General features: G+C 34.1%; 4 protein-coding genes across 4 annotated transcripts in view; 1 reads left to right on the top strand and 3 right to left on the bottom strand.

Annotated features, from left to right (window-relative positions):
• The window catches only part of HELRODRAFT_72070 (hypothetical protein), a gene marked incomplete at both ends in the record, with an annotated part of 6,848 nt that extends 4,246 nt beyond the window's left edge, over positions 1 to 2,602 (top strand). Inside the window, 7 exons of the mRNA XM_009012590.1 lie at positions 359 to 497; positions 644 to 702; positions 889 to 1,055; positions 1,219 to 1,384; positions 1,567 to 1,625; positions 1,844 to 1,991; positions 2,449 to 2,602. Of these exons, the coding sequence (XP_009010838.1) occupies positions 359 to 497; positions 644 to 702; positions 889 to 1,055; positions 1,219 to 1,384; positions 1,567 to 1,625; positions 1,844 to 1,991; positions 2,449 to 2,602 (892 nt within the window). The remainder of the gene's footprint in view (positions 1 to 358; positions 498 to 643; positions 703 to 888; positions 1,056 to 1,218; positions 1,385 to 1,566; positions 1,626 to 1,843; positions 1,992 to 2,448) is intronic.
• Positions 2,603 to 8,462: 5,860 nt separating this feature from the next.
• HELRODRAFT_185250 (hypothetical protein) lies at positions 8,463 to 11,574 on the bottom strand. The gene is made up of 4 exons (XM_009012589.1): positions 11,251 to 11,574; positions 10,695 to 11,101; positions 9,680 to 10,326; positions 8,463 to 9,594 (listed from the first exon to the last, which is right to left on the bottom strand). The coding sequence occupies exons 2-4, from the start codon at positions 10,905 to 10,907 to the stop codon at positions 8,796 to 8,798; spliced, it is 1,659 nt and encodes a 552-aa protein (XP_009010837.1). The 5' UTR covers positions 10,908 to 11,101; positions 11,251 to 11,574; the 3' UTR covers positions 8,463 to 8,795.
• Positions 11,575 to 13,482: 1,908 nt separating this feature from the next.
• HELRODRAFT_167069 (hypothetical protein) lies at positions 13,483 to 15,369 on the bottom strand (the record flags this gene model as incomplete). Its single annotated transcript, XM_009012588.1, has 4 exons — positions 13,483 to 14,335; positions 14,408 to 14,704; positions 14,844 to 15,049; positions 15,259 to 15,369. 4 exons carry the CDS (start codon positions 15,367 to 15,369, stop codon positions 13,483 to 13,485), a joined length of 1,467 nt encoding a protein of 488 aa, XP_009010836.1.
• A 2,952-nt stretch (positions 15,370 to 18,321) lies between these two features.
• The window catches only part of HELRODRAFT_72643 (hypothetical protein), a gene marked incomplete at both ends in the record, with an annotated part of 2,614 nt that continues 507 nt past the window's right edge, over positions 18,322 to 20,428 (bottom strand). Inside the window, 6 exons of the mRNA XM_009012587.1 lie at positions 18,322 to 18,446; positions 18,552 to 18,642; positions 18,924 to 18,984; positions 19,585 to 19,703; positions 20,119 to 20,171; positions 20,268 to 20,367. Of these exons, the coding sequence (XP_009010835.1) occupies positions 18,322 to 18,446; positions 18,552 to 18,642; positions 18,924 to 18,984; positions 19,585 to 19,703; positions 20,119 to 20,171; positions 20,268 to 20,367 (549 nt within the window). The remainder of the gene's footprint in view (positions 18,447 to 18,551; positions 18,643 to 18,923; positions 18,985 to 19,584; positions 19,704 to 20,118; positions 20,172 to 20,267; positions 20,368 to 20,428) is intronic.

Here is a 20,428-nt window from a genome sequence, read left to right as displayed (position 1 = left end):
TCTTCATCATCATCCTCATCATCATCTTCATCATCATCTTCATCATCATCAACTTCATTATCATCTTTATTATCTTCCTCATCATCATCTTCATTATCATCATCTTCATCATCATCCTCATCCTCATCATTATCTTCATTATCCTCTTCATCATCATCTTCATTATCATCCTCATCTTCATCATCTTCCTCATCATCTTCATCATCATCCTCATCATCATCTTCATCATTATCTTCATCATCATCAACTTCATTATCATCTTTATTATCTTCCTCATCATCATCTTCATTATCATCATCTTCATCATCATTTTCATCATCGTTGTCGTCATAATCTTCATTGTGGCCGCCACAAGCAGCTGTCCACTGGACGTGTTAGCGTCACACGAGGAGGCGGGCAGACGTCAGAATGGCGTCGTTCGAACCAACTGCATAGACTGTCTGGACCGGACGAACACCGCACAATATGCCATTGCCAAATGCGCCCTAATTAAACAAGTTACTCGTTCATTTTATTCGTTCGTTCATTCGATCGTTCGTTCGTTCATTCATTCATTTTTTTCTTTATCAATTCATTCATTCGTTCTTTCTTTCATTCTGTCATTCAGTCATTCATTCATTCATTCAGTCATTCATTCATTCAGCTCTACTCACTTGGAGTCATAGATAACTTTTCGTTGGATTATGATTCCGATTGTATGAGGTTTGTCTGGATGAATGAATGAATTAATTGAGTGAATGAATGAATGAATGAATGAATGAATGAATGAATGTGTTGATGGACGAATGAATGGATTGGTGGTGAAGTAAATAGTTAAATAGATAAATTATATAAATAGATAAATGATTGATTGACTGATCGTCTACTCATTCATTCAACTTCTCAAAGAATGATGGAGGATCTATTTGAGGATCAGGGTGACACGTTGGCCCTCCAGTACGGGGGGTCCCAGCTGGTCCACCGGATTCGAGGGTACCGGAAGTTGACCGCATGGACGTCAAGCTCTAGGGACATCATGCAGACCCTCTCTAGATATTACAGTAATACGTTTTCAGGTTGGCTGGCTGGCTGGCTGGTCGTTTGAATGAATGAGTGAGTGAATGATTGAATGAATGAATGAATGAATGAGTGAGTGAGTGAATGAATGAGTGAATGAATGAATAAAAGATTGAATGAGTGAAACGATCATCATCATTTCATTTTTCATATTGACACTAGACTCGGAGAAACAAAACGCCATGAATATCTTTCTTGGCGTGTTCATTCCATCGTCCCGATCTTCCCCATCGCAAGCCAGTGGCAGCAAACAGATCTGGGAGCTATCTAGTGATTACTACATACACAACGAAGCAGCTCTTGATCTAGGCAAGCTAAATAGGAGAAGGTTCGATTGGTGGGCTGGTTGGTTCTTGATTGATTGATTGGTTGGTTGATTGATTGGTTGGTTGATTGGTTGGTTGATTGATTGGTTGCCTGGTTTGTTGGTTGATTGGTTGGTTGATTGATTGGCTGCCTGATTTGTTGGTTTTCTGGTTGGTTGATTGATATTTTTCTATTGGTTTACAGTTATTGTCAGTGGTGGGACCAGCGTATATTAGACTGCCTTCCTTATTCCTATGAAGATGGTTGGTTGGTTGGTTGGTTGGTTGGTTGATTGGTTGATTGGTTGGTTGGCTGGTTGGTTAGTTGGTTGGTTGGCTGGCTGGTTTATATCCACATTCCTGAATATAATTCTGAAGTTCTAAAATAAATAAATATAAATTGTGAATCATTATAAATAAATAAAAATAAATAAATAAATAAAAATAAATAGATAAAAATAAATAGATAATAATTTTAACAGAGAGCAAAGGCATTTTAGATGAACATCTGGCTGTTGAGTATCATGAAAGAAGCAGCGAGCAGGTGAACCTACTCGACGATTTGTATAAGCCACATGAGATGACTTCGTTTGACGACCTTTTTGCCATGAACATGTCTCACTCTCTAAAGTTGGTGGCCTTTCTTTCTTTTTGTATCATTTTCTATGGGCTTTTATGTCCTGTATGATATCTATAAATGGGTTTTGTATGTATTGTTGTTTGTTTTTCGCGTGTGTTTTGCGTCGGTTTGTATCTATTTGTATTATTTAGTATGTACTTTGTATGAGTTTGTATGGGTTTTGTATGAATTTGTATGGGCTTTGTATGGGTTTTGTACGAATTTTTATGGGTTTTGTATAAATTTTTATGGGTTTTGTATGGGTTTTGTACAAATTTGTATGGGTTTTGTATGAATTTGTATGGTTTTGTATGAGTTTGTATGTAATTTTGTAACGTGTTTTTGCAATTCCCTACCTACATATTATTAATTCATAATTATATTAAATAATTAACACATAATAATTATCGTAGTTATAATAAATAATTTATAGTAATATTTAATTAATAATTATTTATAATTTTTAAGAGATTTCATGCCAAAGTCTTCGAGTGACATCAGCCCATTTTGTACTCGCATGTACACTTCTAGTGGGAAGAAAGCTACTGGGTATGTATGTTGCGTGATGTTATATTTTTCATTGTTACCAACCAATCATTCAACTAATCAATCAACAAACTGACCAGCCAACCAAAAGACATTTCAATCAGTCTTACATACGACTGACCTACCAACCAACAAACGACCAATCAACCAACCAACAACTGACCAACCAACAACTGACCAATCAACTAACCAACAACTAACCAACCAGCCAACAACTGACCAACCAACAACTGATCAACCTACCAACAACTGACCAACCTACCAACAACTGACCGACCAACCAACCCCACAGGCCGACCAGGGAATCGAACCCGAACATATCCGGTCAAGACTCTACATCTTCCTTCACTTCAAACGGCTCAGAGGGCAGCCTAAGCGAAAGCGATGGGTCAGAGGTCGATTGGGGCGACGAAAATAATGACGTCATCGTCACTTTAGGCGCCCATCTCAAAAGGGGCGCGAAGGGTATGAATAAATTGAGTGGAAATAATGACGTCACGAATGGTGGTGACAATGTGCATGTATCGACCTGTGGTTTGGATAGAAAAAATTGCGCCATTCACAGTGAAAAGGGGCTAGAATTATCGCTGATTAAAGATTATGTTAGTTGTGCTACTGATAATGATCCTGATTCGTCGCCGTCTTTCTCTACGTCGTCCTCTCACCACCACCACCACAGCTGCCACATTGGTGAGGGGGGCCGGGGCGTGGCGGGGTCTCTTTTTGGGGGAACGTCCTTTAAAGAGGAGTTTAGGAAAAAGTATGGGGTCGACGTGGACTCCCCTAATGCTAGAAGTATGGAGATTTATAAAAGGTTTGTATGTGTGTGTGTGTGTGTGTGTGTGTGTAATGTGTATGCGTGTGTGTGTGTCTGAGTATGTGTTGGCAAACTAATTTTTTCGGCAGGTACGCCTCGTTTGGGAGGACATCTGAGTTCAGAACCTCTCAATCTCTAATTAGGGAAATGAAGAAAGCGACCACAGCTGCTGTTAATGACGTAGCGACAACGACTTCACCACACCTTGCATCTGCAGTAGCGTCGCCTGTGGCATCATCATCCGTGACGCCATCGACAATACAGGACACGACTTTCCTTATCGATCCATTATACCTAAATACATGCAGATCAGTAACTATAAACCAACCGTCTGATAGATCATTAGATATATACCGGAAGTACGTGAATTGTGGTAAGGTAGGACCTGAACGGCCACCAAAAAAATCAATTAGGATCTACCAACAGTACGCTGATGAATTGAAATATGGCAAAGAGTTGATCACACCTCAGTCATTTAAAGTGGTATCGCCTCTGGAGAGGATGGTGAATAAAGATTTTTCTAGTGATATTGTTGTGAATCATGATAATGTTGAGCAATTGTGATGTAAATGAGAGATGATAATTCTAATTAGGGAGAGTCCATTTTTGAATGACTGTAGAGTTGAACGGGGGTTCAAGTTTGTCGTTTGATCTGATTGTGGTTTGGTTTCGTTGACAAAGTGAAATTTGGTTTTTAATTTTTGGTAGCAGGATGAAAAAAAATTCGAATCTTGTTAGTGTACGTGTGTGCGTGCGTGTGTACCTTCGCGCGTGTGTGTGTACGTGTGTGCGTGCCTATGTATGTGTGATTGTGTTTATCATTGCGATGTCTTCTATTTCTTCTGTATTCACTTCAATCAATTTTTCAGTTAAGACGTTTACAATTCGAACCGTTTTGATTAAGCAGATAGGACCAGGAATAAATCATTAATGATTGCAACAAGTATTATTGTTATAGAAATCCTTGACTTGTATTTGTGTGCGATCAAATTTTGCTAGAAGGATTGGGTCAGTCAGTCATTTTTCCCCGCTTAAAGTATATAGTTCTGTGATTTCCATTTTAAATTAAATTTCTACAATGTTCATATACGAGTTCTTCTTAGTTTAATCTTGTACGATTTGATTCCATAATTCATCCATTCATTTAATTCATCCATTCATTTAATTCATCCATTCATTTAATTTATCCATCCATTCATTCATTTATTCATACATTATCTATTCCTTCGTTTATGCATTACTACCATTCCGATTATTTGCGAAAAATGACAATGATATTAAAATATAACATTAAGACTCTGCTTTTGTTGAGCAATATTCTACTCATCATACTCACACACACTCACACACACACACATACACACACACACGAGTATGTATATACATATAAAATTTTGATTTTATACAAAGTTCAGCTCTGGGTTGAGAATGATGCTTGTTAAACGCTCCACATCTGTCAGAAGATTCTTGTTCATCTGTAGGTTCAATTTTTCTGTTTTCAAACAAATTAAAATAAATTGTTTAATTTAATGAATGTGTTTTTTCATATATATATATATATATATATATATATATATATATATAACTTAAATATAACGAATCATAAACTTTTAAACGTAAAAGATCGAACTTTTGAAATTTAGCACATCCCTATTGGCCGTCTGTAACCTTCGATCTAACTGGTTGAATTTCTGGGTCAGGGTTGATGACCAGCCAATCAGAGACGAGGTCAGAGTACTGTCTAAATTCCTAATTTGGATTTTTCGACGAGTCTTTAAAGTATCCCTCATTTAAAAGTAATGAGATGGCCATTATTGTAGTGGTCGTCATGTGATCACATCACATTACATTACTACATTACATCAACTAACTTGTACATGTGATGTATGTGGTTTTTGTACACTTGACAAAGCCGACATTCATGATGTACATTGCTGCCTACACCAGCCTGTGTGTGTGTATTAGATTTTGTATGAAATCGAGGTAAAACTTCGAATTTATTATGAATAAATTAATAAATTATACAAATTAGTATACATCATCATCATAAAGACGAACAATACATCATGCAAATCGGCACATCTCACTCACAAAGATAAATAAATTATGCAAATTAGGACCATCCCCAAGTAAGGATTACTAAAAAAAGAGAATAACCTTAAGTTGTTTGTTCAGATGGCTGATTTCAATGGATTGCGTCTGTATGATTTTATCGCGTGAAACTTTGTCAGACAATAATTTCTCATTTAGGGATTTTATTTCTTTAACCTACAACATAATATAACCACAATTATAATCATAATTATAATCTTAATTATAATCGTAATTATAATTTTAATTATAACAAATGACCTTGAGGTTAAGTTGCTTGACCTCTTGCTGGTGAGTAAGTTCTTCGGATTTCAGCCGAACCATTGATTCAAATACGCTCTCACGCCATCTGCATGGTACATACACTCACATACATACACTCACATACATACACTCACATACATACAAACATACATATAGACATACATAATACAGACAAACATACAAACTTCTCTAGCAAAGTTTTCTTTTTGTAGACATTATCGTTATGGAAGTTGTTAATCTTGTTGGAGAAAAAACGATGAGCGAGTGAATGAATGAATGGATGAATGAATGAATGATACCTGTATCTGTTTATCTTGCATATTCATTATGTCAGTCAACGTCAGCATCTTCACCCTCATTAACTCGTTATCTCTCTCCAATCTCACCATATGATCCTCCATAGACTTGATTGACAGTTAGTAAATTAAAAATAAATTGTGGCGCTATATGATCATTTGTGAAGCGCTGTACGTTACTCATATAGCGCTTTATATTGCCTAGAACAAATATAATAGTACCTTTAACTTTAGCTTCATATTTTCATTTTCTAATTTTGTAGGTTCTAGGATGTTTTTGGTTGATTTGAGATCTTCTTCGAGCTTTCTGTTGCAATAAATAATAATTATTATTATTATTACTAGGGATGCACCAAAGTTCGGCCCCGGCTCCGGTCAAAATCCGGCTTTTTTTCAAATCCGGCCCCGGCCAGATTTGGTGGCCGGATTTTACGCTTCTATCGACGTTTAAAAATGTTATAAATAGAAAAAAAATTTCATTGAATTCAATTAATTGCTTGTCAATAAGTTAAAAGCTAAGCATTCATGACACATAATAACAACATCATTAATTGTGAGGTGAGCTGGACAATTTTTTTTGTGCTATAACATGGGTTATGCATAAATTATAAGCTGATCTTTGTGTAAAAGAACTTGTGCACGTGTTTATGCTATATAATTTTAAATGACGGATCACATAGAGATACATAAGCGCATAATTTAAGAACATGGTATGTTAAAGGTTAGGCTAGGCATATATGACACATAATTACAACATCACTAATTGTGAGGTGGGCTGGACAATTTTTTTTATGCTATAACATGGGTTATGCATAAGTTATAAGCTGATCTTTGTGTACAAAATTTGGCGTATCACATAGCTTATTTATATATTTGAATTAATTAACTATTTGCTTGGTGTTATTTTTTGATGTTCAACATGTAGATAACCGTAAATGTGAGTATTTTTTCTAACGTATGTAAAATGGCAACTAAAATCCGGCCCCGGCTCCCGCCCCGGCCGGTTTTTGAATTTTAAATCCGGCTAAGTCCGGCCCCGGCCGGATTTGAAAAACCTGAATCCGGTGCATCCCTAATTATTACTATAATTATTAATATTATAATTATTTTTTTTATGGTTATTAATATCATCATCATCGTGTCAATATACCTCATCAAGTCGTCAGCCACCCTCATATCTTCCTCCTTATCTCTCAAAAATCTTTTCAATTCGTTTTTCATTGATCTTTCGTTCTCCAGTAACAATAACAATTCCTCTCTCTCTTCGGCCATTTCTCTAATCTGTTGTCGTTATTGTTATTAATATTTTTTATTGAATCAGACGGTATATTTGATTTTGATAAATGAATGAACGAATGAATGAATGAATGGGTGGGTGAATGAATGAATGAATAGGCGAATGAGTGGGCGAATGGATGGAAAACCAAAATAAAAGTATCAGTAGTAATAACAACGAAAATAACAATTACCGACCTTAGATTGGCTTTTCAACAAAACTTCATCCAGATCATTTTTAAGTCTCTTAATTTCGCAATCTTTTTGTCTTTCCATAATTTTGAATTTTTCAAACATATCATTTTTACTATTGTTATTATTATTATTGTTGTTGCTGCTGTTGTTGTTGTTTGAAAAGAAATCATTAAAAATAATCATTTCATCTGACTGGTTGGCAAATTTTCTGTCAGTGCTAAATTTAACAAAAAACCCAATAAAATTAAGATAAATAAATTAATTCAGAGAAAAATAAATAATGAAAAAAGATTAACCAGTTAATTAATTAACCAATTAATTAATTAATTAATTAATATAAAATTGTCAATAAAAAACTGCAAATTTACACCGAGGTATCAGTAGGTTATCATCGTCACCATTAATATCACAACAACCATGGATGTTGCTGTTTGCAAACATTTTTGGCGTCAGTAACTCTGTAGAAAATTGAAAAAAAACTCGATTTCTAAATAAGAAAGATTTGGTTTTATTAATTTTTTAATTTATTTTTCTACAATTGAGGTTAGTTAAAAAAAATTCAGGTTTACAAATCTATATTATTTAATATTTAGTGATAAAAAATTAAAAATGAGCAAAAAATTATTCTATTCTCTCTAACCAGTTTTCTGTCCGGTGAAAAAAGATGGCGGATTCAGTTTTACGCTTTTGTTATCCATTAAGCCTTAAGGAATTTATATCATCAGCACAGCACAGAGAAACACTCAAATGTCTAACTAACTCTAACTAACCCAATCTCACAGCAAAAAGTGCGGTAAAATGTTCATTCTAATTATCTATTATATAATTGTTATTATTATTTTTTCATTTATTTCCAACTTTTATTTAATTTTATTTCGAAAATTGTATTAAAATTAAATCTTGTCCCATTACTACTGAACAGTTTCCCCGGTGAAAAAAATGCTTGTGAAAAAAATGTTTTACATTTGATTTCACTTGAAAATAAACAACTCTCAAAATAATTTTTAGCATAAATCATTTAATTATCAATTATTTTTTGATTAATTATTCAAAAATAAGCGCTAATTTGGACAATTTTGGTAAAAAAAATTGATAGACACTTAGAGTACAAGCGTTGCTATGGTAAAATCAAAAGTGAATTTAAATACATAAGCATAGAAATAATTTCTTTTGTATAAATGCATAATAAATTAGACTGTTGATGTCTATGATAATAAAGGTACCGAAGTTATTCATTCATTACTTAATGTATAAATATTATTGAATATATCCTATACTTCTATATAATTATAGACTGTAGCTGTTATCAGAGAAGTGCTAGTTGTTAAAAATTAAATCCTAGTCTGAAGATGATTCTCAGATGATATTCCATTGGAGCTTTGTTGGTTATTAACTTTATTATTATTTGTATTAAAGTCGGTGCTAGATTTTTTATTATTCCAGCAACATTTAAAGAGTAGGTAGACCAACTCGATAATTTCCACCCCACTTGCTGCAGTGATTCCCAGCCACAGGGATAACATCCCACCAACAGTCCCAATCATCACGTCCCACGTGTATGCAGGATTCTCAGATTGGTAGTAAGGGAAGTTTTGCTTCATTACAAACTTTATCGCCAGTAAAGATTCCTGGATCTGCGTCAAACTTGAGAGTGGGACGTCTTCAGTTCTATCCTCACTCATGAACTTCAGGTAGTTGATGTATCTCTCTTTCACTTTTGGGTTTTTTTCTACGCAGCTGTCGTTGTCTCTATCAAAGTATTCACGGAACAAATTGATCTGCACAGATGGTTGTGGCCAGGAAGCTGATGTCACGAAGGAGTCGTACTTTATTTCCATGCAAGGCATCAGGCAGTTCTCAAAACAGCTGGCTTTGTCCTCATCAGAATTATTCAGAGAACAGTATAAGCCAAACACTGCCCTATCAGTTCTATTGTCCGAGTATTCGTAGATGGTTAAATTCCCGCACAGATCTGTATCACTGATATATTTTTCAGGAACGCTTAGGAGGTGCGTCACACAGCCGCACGTTTTGTTGATCAATTCTTGTATACAGTATTCAACGCACAGGTCAGATGTGTACTTCTCGGTTGGTGAAAAGAGCATGTTTCTTTCATTTGTGCACCCCAATCTGCAAAAAAAATTAAATATCAAAGGGATCTATTTTTAAAAAGCAATTAAGAACTAAATAGCGGATTTACAGCAAAAAAACTTACCTATTGTGCGGTTTGTCCAGACGCGATCTCTCCGTCTGAACGATTTCGACGATGTTCTCAGTGCCGGGAGCGACGTTGAACCCCCGTTTGAGATCCGGAGAAGTCCCTGGACTGTGCACGCTCACCTGGACCCCCCTGGCTTGTGAGTTTGTGAGTGAGGATTTGTAAGGGACTTGTATGAGGCTCGGAGGACCCAGGTTCAAAATCAGACTCAGACCTCTAATATTATTTGAGCTGGAAATGTTTAGCAGACTACTCGTTTTCAGAGTGTAACAAGTGTAATAGTTGGCATTCCAGCGTTTCGTGAAGTTTTCAGCAGTGCATATGGCGTCTGTTTGAAACCAGTTGTAACCAAAGAAACTGCAATCGACAATGAAGTTCGGACAGTCGTTGGATTCCGGTCTAGTCTTCTTCAAGTTTATGATGTAACCGGAGACCGAAAAAATCTCGTCAAACATGTTTCTGACCTCCGCGAACGACGAGTCATCTCCTGTAATATTCGCATTTTCTAGGTAATTTAAAATGTCCTGCTTGTAATTTTCTACGTATGTTAAATATTCATTTATTTTCAAATAGTCAGGCTCCCCTTCGGCCAGTGGATCCAAGTTGCATATCGTTATGTCCGGGAAGGTTAATGGTTGGCCGACCTGTCGGCACAAAATTGTTTCAATTAATTTTTGCTAGCCCACCTTCAACAAATTTCCCACCTCACGCACACAATTTCAAACACATATTCCACAACTCTTCATTAAAATCAATTTTACATTCATGAAACTTCCATATAAAAATAAAGCTCAACTAAGAAAACGGTTTTTTAAAAAAAACAAACTCAAACAAACGAACGAACAAAAAACAAAGCAAACAAACAAACAACGAACAAAGACAAACAGACGAACAAAAACAAAGAGACGAACAAAGACAAAGAGACGAACAAAGACAAACAGACGAACCGAGACAAACAGACGAACAAAGACAAACCGACGAACAAAGACAAACAGACGAACAAAAAACCAACCTTCTCTCCATACTTTGTAGTGACGGGCCAGGTATAGAATTTATTAAATAACGTGATCAGAAGGTAGATCAGAACTGCAGTGCACGTGATGAAAAAAACGAGCCATAGAACTTTCAGAAAGATATCTTTCGATTTGAAAAATTTCGGAATTCCTCTGATTGAAGTGTTCTCTCCATATTTTAGAAGTTCACTTTTCAACGCTTCAATCACCATCTCTTCAACGTTATCTACCAATCAATCGGTCATTCATTCATTTAATCAATCAGTCAATCGATCAATCAATCAATCAATATCAATCAATCAATCAATCAATCAATCAATCAATCAATCAATCAACCAATCACAATCTCCTTTCTTTCTTCTGTGGTTAGATAAGATAAACGTCTTGCAAGTTGTTATCCAAGAATCTAAAAAGATGTTATTGTTATATTACGATAATTTATTATGAATTAATAGACTACAGGTGTCACACACACACACACATACCAACATACATACATATATATATACATACATACACACATATATACAAACCTACTTACATACATACATACTTACATGTTAAGTTAACGATTTTTTCAAGATTATCTCGTAATAATACATCGTTTTGAAGGTAATTTACTTGATGATTATATAATAATCATCAATGATTATATAATTTTATTTATATGATTGAAAATTATTATCCTAAATTTTAACCAAAATTAAAAAACAACATGTAACATATCAAGAAAAAATATGCCCAAAATAGCTACAAATTAGGAGACAATTTTTTCAATCATCATACTTGATTTCATCAAATTTTAAACCTTAAGACCAAAAAAAACATTCTTAAACTAAAATATGTAACATGCTGACAAAACTTAATTACTAAATCAATAAAGGATCTAACTGACTGTCTAAAATGAAAAACAATTTACTATCAAACAGTTCGAATAGGTACGGATGTCTAAGTGGCAATTAACTATATGAAAGAGAAAGCTAAACAAAGGCAATGAATGAATGGCTGAATGGATGAATGAATGAATGAATGAATGAATGAATGAATGAATGAATGAATGAATGAATGAATGAATGAACGAACAAACGAACGAACGAATGAATGCTTTCAAAAAACCGTTTTTATCGACTATAACAGGCAATATAAACATTAATGAGATAGATAAATAAGAGACCAACAGACACACACACTCACCCATACACACACACAGCAAAATAAGTAACGAAACAAACACATAATACATACATCCACCTGTTGCTAATAAAAGGGAATCACAATCAATAATTAATGATCCTCACCCATTTGCACACATACACACAGTGTAATTATTATGTAGGAATTTATTATAAATATTTATAATTATAATATCATCATAAAAAACATACCTACATACACATATGTATACATTTATACAAACATACACACACCACACATACATACATGCATACATACACACATACATACACACATATATTCATACATTTTTTTTGTATTGTTTGATTGAATCAAATGATTCTGAAATTTCTGATTCTGACACACACACACACACACACACACACACACACACACACACACACACACACACACATACATACCTACATACACACACACACATACATACATACATACATACATACATACATACATAATAAACATACAAAATCGACTTGAGTTGAATGGGGCGCAAATTATTTTTATTCATTCATCTATAATCATTTATTTTATCATTGCAGTATGGTGATGTGATATGGTGATGTGTTTGGTTCTACTCTGGTGTCACTGGGTTAAACAGCAAAGAGGTTCTCGTCTGTTACACATGTATGTATTCGAATCATGTCTGGCTTGTTTTGCTCGTTAAAGCAACGCTATACAAATCAAAATTGACGACAAAGACAAAAAGACAAAGACAAAATCAAAGACAATTGTCTTTGAAGCCACTCAAGAGGGCGCTAGATAAATAAAAATCTCAAAATCGTTTTGAGAATATGCTATGTAGGTTCGTGTCCTTTGTTTGCCGCATTGATTCTGGTGTATCTCTTTTTTTTCTTTTTTTTTATTATTCTTTAAAAATCAAAATCGGAGATTTAAAAATAGTCTTTGATGTGATAGAATTGTTATTATTATTAATGTTGTCATTATCATTTTTATATAATTTATTGTTATTATTACAAAATTCTGAGAACTTTTTAACGGTCTGTTTGGCTAGGAAGGAAGTTGGATCCGTCAGGCGCATCGCTACATCTAGATTTTTTTATTTCATTTTTTGTTTAAATTTGTTTCACTCAGGGTGTTGAACTATTTTTAAATGTCGGTGACACTAACTCACGGGGTTCAATTGCAGACGTCGCCCAGATAAACAATTATTCACGAGTCGTTGTTGGTTCGCTTAAGTAGAAAAAATTAGTTGAGAGTGATTTTAATTGATTTTAGTTGAATATTTCGAGAATTTTGATGAAAAATATACAAATTTTATTTCATCTTAAGTCCACAAACAGATTCGAGTGACTCAATTATGACTTAAACATTTCATTCAATTGCTAATCGTCACAAGTTTAATAGAAGACAAATAAATAGATTCTCTACAGAAATATACATCGGGCAGAAAGTTAATTTACAATTAAACTATCAAAAGAATAATTTGAAAACCTCTTTTAACTTATTCCAAAAATAAAGTTCACCTAATCTAGAATTTTCTCTCACACGTGAATCAGTTCTGCAAACACACACACACACATTGCACGTGACGGGCGTGAATCTCTTTGCATTTGAACCTTAGCCATTACGCCATCAATAACCCTCAGATGAATTAGAATTAGACAAACTCTTATTGGAATCAGTGCCATTTTTATCACTAACTTCACAGACACCCAGGTTACAATTAACGGCGACATTAGTTGTGTGAGTTAAGTTTCTGTTATTCTTCCAGCAGAGCTTACCCAAGAGGTATACTAACTCGATGATTTCTACTGCACTCGCCACGGTTACACCAAGCCAGAGTGACAACATACCTCCAACTGTTCCAATCATCATTTCCCAGGTATAGGTGAAGTTTTCTGACTGGTAGTATGGAAAGTTCTGTTTCATTACGAATTTTATTTCTAATAAGGATTCCTGGATTTGAGTGAAGTTTGAGATGGGGATGTCGTCGGTGCACTCGCTGCTGCTGTTGCTGCTGCAGCTTTTGTAGTACTGCAAGTAGCTGTTGTATCTGCTCCGTATTTTGGGATTTGTGTCGGTGCAGTTTTGGATGAATTTGGTGAAGAGGTCAAGTTGGACTGATGGTTGTGGCCAGGTCGCCGAGGCTACGTAGAAATCGTATGACATCTCGTCACAAGCAATCAAACATTTTTCATGACAATCTTTCTCATCTTGGGGATAAACATGAACAAACGAGCAGACCAGGTTGTAGAACTTTTCCACAATTTCTTCTTCAAGTTCTGACTTGTTTAAACTTCCATTCAGACTGAAGTTCCCGCAGAGTCTTGTGTTTTTGAAGTCCTTATCAGGCACGTTGAGCTGATGCGTCATACAGCCACACCTTCTCTTTATCAACGACTGCAGGCAGTATTCCTCACAGAGATCTCGCTTGTACTTGATTTTATACCAGTAGGGCGTTATCTTCTCTTGAGTGCCGCACAATCTAAATGATTAATTTCAAAATGAATGTCTTGAAATATTATATCAATAAATTAATTTTTCCCAACATACAAACTTATTGTTGGCTTTATCTTGCCGTATTTTTTCCGTCTGAACGATATCGACGATGTTTTCAGTCCCGGGAGCGACGTTGAACCCCCGTTTGAGATCCGGGGGAGTCCCTGGACTGTGCACGCTCACCTGGACCCCCCTGGCCCGTGAGTTTGTGAGTGAAGATTTGTAAGAGACTTGTATGAGATTGGGTGGCCCAACGTTCAGCAAGACGCTCAATCCTCTAACGATTGTTGAGTCAGAAATGATCAACTTTTTAGTCTTCAGCACGTAGCATGTGTAATAATTCGCATTCCAACGTCTTGTGAAATTGGCATGGTTCTTCAGTTTCGAACCAGTCAGCTCCGTAGAAGTCACATTCGACGATGAAACTCGGGCAGTCTTCAGATTCCGGGCGATCTTTTTTCAAGTTGATGACATATCCCGACACAGACTCCAACTCCTCCATGATGCTCCGAATTTTTCCTTTGGGCGCTGAGAAGTTATTTCTTTCGACCATAAAATCGTCTAATTTTTTTAGCGCAAAATTTTCGTACTCTTCGATCAGAAGGGAATAATTTTTCATGGAAAGTTCTTTTGGCTCTCCCTCAGCAAATGGATCCAAATTGCACAACGTTATGTCGGGGAAGGATATCTTCTGGTCTACCTGTTGACATTTAAACGAAAACTTATTTTATAATTTTCAAGTTTTTAGTAGCAAAATTATCTTATATGAGATCAGAATGAGTAAAAATGATTTGTGTTATCAGCAAATTATTTCTCTCTCTCTCTCTCTCTCTCTCTCTCTCCTCTCTCTGTCTCTCTCTCTCTCTCTCTCTCATACACACACACAAACACACACCACACGGAGCTAACCTTCTCTCCATTCTTAGTAGTGACAGGCCTCATACTGTACTGATCAAAGGAGATCTTCAGCAAGTAGATCATGACAGCCAGTGAAGCGACAAAGGACAGCAGCCAAACCATTTTGAGAAACCTGTCGGTCGATTTGATAAACTTCGGTATTCCCCGGATCGATGTCGTCTTGCCATAGTTTAGGAGTTCGGATTTAATCGGTTCCATCACAATAAAAACGCTTTTTATTGATGTTATTTTTGTTGGTATTAGAGTTATTAATGTTGTTTTTTAGTATTTTTAACGTTATTGGTTGTTGTTGTTTGTGTTATCAATGTTGATATTATAGTTCTTGTAAGTGTTGAGGTTTAGAGAAAAGTTTAAAATTTTCAATTTATTTTAAAATATCTATTTAAATCTAAACTCATTGTAATCTATAAGGCACGTAACATCTTCTTCTTTATAAATCATACCTCTGTGTGTATACACACACACACGTGTATACATAACAACAAATAGATCCATATATATATATATATTTATATTGACATAACAAGAATTTCTATCCAATGAGATTTTTGAAATAAAAACTTTATTTAGTAGAATTTCTACCAAACATAATTCAATTTAAATTTATTTTAAAACAAATGACTAAAATAATTTCTACAAAAAAAAATCTTTAATTATTGAGACTCTCTTTATGACAGTTGTATTTGCACAGGTTACCTTCAGGTATTGAAACACACACCCTGAAACTAATTTATCATCCTTCCCATTTTCTTCATTCTTAACGCTAAATTTATTGCTAATCAAGTTTTTTAGGCCTATACACAAACATCATTCAAATATGTGTTTAAAAACACACACGCACATACATTCACACATACACACACATACAAACATAGATGCATTTTTACACAAACATATTTACATAGTATTACTCAAATATAATAAAGACAAGAGTGATATGATCAGAATCTCGCGCCTTGTTAACACCAAAAAATGTTATAGTAACACTTCTATTTTGAGCGGCTTATTGGAGTGTATGTTTAGATAAAAATTATCCAACAACTAATCAATGTATTTCACGTTGAAAGTGTCAAAATTAGGCAACTTATTTATCTCTCTCTCTCTCTCTCTCTCTCTCTCTCTCTCTCTCCTCTCTCTCTTTCTCTCTTGCTCTTTCTCTTGTAAATCCATACATTCAATCAGTCATAACACTGATTTTATTATTCTTATCAGCAGCCTTCGAGCTTAGTTTCAAATTCTCCCAACAGCCTTTAAAGAGTAAATAGACCAACTCAATGACCTCCACCCCACTGGCGACGGTGATCCCAAGCCATAGAGACAACATCCCACCCACCGATCCGATCATTGTATTCCATGGATGTGCCTGAGTGTCGTTTTGGAAGTACGGTAAATTGTGCTTCATGACGAACTTAACTTCGAGAAGAGATTCCGGGATTTGCGTCAACTTCGGGATCGGGATCTCATCCTTGCCCGTTATGTTGTCGGTAATTTTGTAAAATCTATCGAATCTGGATCGGACCTTTTCATTTTTGGCGCATTCATCTTTGAAATATTTTCTAAACAAGTCGTGTTGGCCAGGTAACAGACGTCACATAGGTGGTATATATCGTTTCCTTGGCAGGCGATCTTATAAAACCTCTTACAATTAAATTTCTTCAAAAAATTCAACTTCAGCTTTAGCTTTTTCTGGCCCTTTTCTCTGAAACTCTCATCCCCCTTCTCTGACTACTTCTCCATCACTTACGAAATTCAGAGCGGATCTCAAGACCCATCCGTTTGTGAAATTCATTGAGGAGCGCTGTTGAACATCGCGGAAATAGCGCTTTATAAACTAATTGATTGATTGATTGTCGATAGATATGTTGTCTTAAGATCATTTGTCTCGATAATATTACAACACAAACAAACACACACGCGCATACATACACACGCACGCACACGCACGCACAGACATACACACGCACGCACACAAAACAAAACAATAAGGTAGATTTATCTAAAGATTTTTTTTATTCAATCGAAATGTTACAAAATTTGGTAACAGCAGTCAAAAATTGTAGCCAATTATTGAGAATCACAAAGTACATGTGGGTATGTATGTATGTGTGCATGTTCATGTGTTCTTGTGTGATATCTTTTATTAGTATATTATCACACCAAAAGCAAAGGTTTTGTTATGAAACTGCAAAACGATTCAAATAAAAAGTTACGATATAAATAAAAATATTTACAAATTGCATATTTTAATATATTATATATAAATATTAATAATTTGAAGCCAAAAGATAAAACTAACAATACAATCAATCTTAAGTAAACACTGTAAAATTATAATAATAACGATAAACTTTTTCTCCTTCTCTCTCTCACTCTCTATCTCTCTCTTTCTGTATTTATATATTATATGCTGTCGTAATATGGAGTAGTCACACAGACGATCAGTGAGTATGTTATGGAATACTGAACAAAAGAAACTAGATGATAATACTAAAAAATGTGAATGAACGAACGAACGAATGAATGAACGAATGAATAAACGAACGATTGAATGAATGAATGAATGAATGAATGAATGAATGAATGAATGAATGAATGAATGAATGAATGAATGAATGAATGAATGAATGAATGAATGAATGAATGAATGAATGAATGAATGAATGAATGAATGAATGAATGAATGAATGAATGAATGAATGAATGAATGAATGAATGAATGAATGAACTAAACAAACGAAAAAACGAACAAATGGATAAAAAATAAAAAAATCATTGGAATAAGACACATTACATTATTATCATCGGCCAGTTCGCAGCAACAAATTTCAAATTAAAAATTTCATCTAAACGTTTGGAGGGGTCCATAATGTATCAACAAAGAATCAACAACAAAGAATCAACAACAAAGAATCAAAAACAAAAAACCAACAACAAATAATCAACAACAAAAAATTAACAAACGAAGAATCAACAACAAAGAATCAACAACAAAGGATCAACAGACGAAGAATTAACAAACGAAGAATCAACAACAAAGAATCAAACAACAAAGAATCAACAGTTTTCGTTGGTCGATAATTGCATAGACAACTTAACCCCGCAATCGTACCACCATAGAAATGAAAGAAAGATAAAAATATGCCAGAGCTGATGGCTGGAGCCAACGTAATCAAAACGGCCTATATGGGTAGTTAAATAAAATAATTAACTATAATTTAAAAATTTTATTTTAATAAAAATAACAACAATAATAATAATAAATTAATAAAAAGAATAACAATAACCTGGAAAAAACCTCTCGGGAAATTTCGATATGTAGAACGAGAAGGCCAGTGCGAGCAGAATGTAGAGGATCATAATTTTCAAGCCGAACTCCTGCCACATTAAAATTATAACTGAATAATATTAAAAACAAAAACAACAATAACAATAATAATAACAACAATAATAATAACATTTAAATTTAATAATGAGCGTAGATTAAAATCCATGTGCTCATATCTAATATGTGACAATAATTTAAATGCCCAAGAAACAGTAATAATATGAAATAGTATTAAAAAAACTAATGAAAAAAATAAATAAATACAATAATAATAATAACAACAACAACAATAAATAATAATAATAATAATAAATAATAATAATAATAGTACCTGGACGAAAGCTGAACCAAGCCCGCCATTCAGATAGACCCAATGTATAGAAGGAACGACGCTGAATACCGAAAGGATGCCGTAGAATATTATCGGACCAGAGCAACAACCACAACAGCGGATCAATTTATTATTATTATTATTGTTATTATTATTACTATTATTATTGTTGTTGTTGTTGTTGTTGTTTTGATCAAAAAGGCTGTTGTATCTATGATTCAAATAGACGAACTTATCAGTATCGAATTCGTTCTCTATCAAAATCAACACTTCGTCATTATAATTATTACTACAATTATAATTATTACTGTTGTAATAATTATAATTATTGTTATTGTCGTTCCTGTCATTAGTGTTATAAACTCTATTGGAAATCCCTTCGTTATGAGTGAAACTATTAAAAATCCCATTACAGGGAGCGTTGTCGTTACTGCTGCTACTGTCAATAACGTCATTGCTGTTGTTGCTGTTGTTGATGTAATCAGTGTTGTTGTTGATGTAATCAGTGTTGTTGTTGTTGATGTGATTTTTGCTGATTCCAATGTCAGTGTTGCTATTATTATTAACTATGTTATAGCTAGTTATTACGGTGTTGTTGTTGATGTTGCTGTTGTTGTTGTTGTTGTTGTTGATGTTGTTGATATTGTTGTGATAACGATACAAAGAATTATTATTAACAAAATCGAATTTTTGGCTATCTAGGGCACCTAAATTCCAATGCCAGTAAAATAACGCCATCAAGATGAGGACTAATAAGAACATGTACAAGTTTTGCCAGCTCTGAATTGTGGAAATTGTTTTTTGTCTCTAATTTATTTGTTTGCTCAATTATTCATTCGTTCGTTCGTTCGTCCGTTCGTTTGTTTATTCGTCCATTCATTCATTCATTCATTCATTCATTCATTCATTCATTCATTCATTCATTCATTCATTCATTCATTCATTCATTCATTCATTCATTCATTCATTCATTCATTCATTCATTCATTCATTCATTCATTCATTCATTCATTCATTCATTCATTCATTCATTCATTCATTCATTCATTCATTCATTCATTCATTCATTCATTCATTCATTCATTCATTCATTCATTCATTCATTCATTCATTCATTCATTCATTCACTCACTCACTCATTCATTCAACAATTCATTCAAATGGTCAATCAATGAAAAAGAATAAAGAATAATACTTGAAAACATAAGAAGCCGAGATACAAACCAGGAAAATAGCACCCCACTAAGCCTAATAAAATCATATTTATTATTAAAATAATTATTGCAATAATAATAATAATTAATATTATATTAATTATTAATAATTATATTATAATTTCCGAACCCAACGATATGCCAAAGAGATCAATGTTTAAGAATTTCCTATACATCTCCGGTGAATGGCATTTGAAGATGTGGAAGCTAGCCGAACAAATTAGGCAAACCTGATTAGGAAATAATAAATAATAATAATAATAATAATAATAATAGAAATAATTATAGCAA

The sequence above is a fragment of the Helobdella robusta genome (assembly GCF_000326865.2).
Source record: "Helobdella robusta unplaced genomic scaffold HELROscaffold_11, whole genome shotgun sequence".
NCBI classification, from domain to species: domain Eukaryota; kingdom Metazoa; phylum Annelida; class Clitellata; order Rhynchobdellida; family Glossiphoniidae; genus Helobdella; species Helobdella robusta.
Note: the sequence above shows the minus strand (reverse complement) of the source record. Positions and strands in the feature narration are given on the sequence as shown.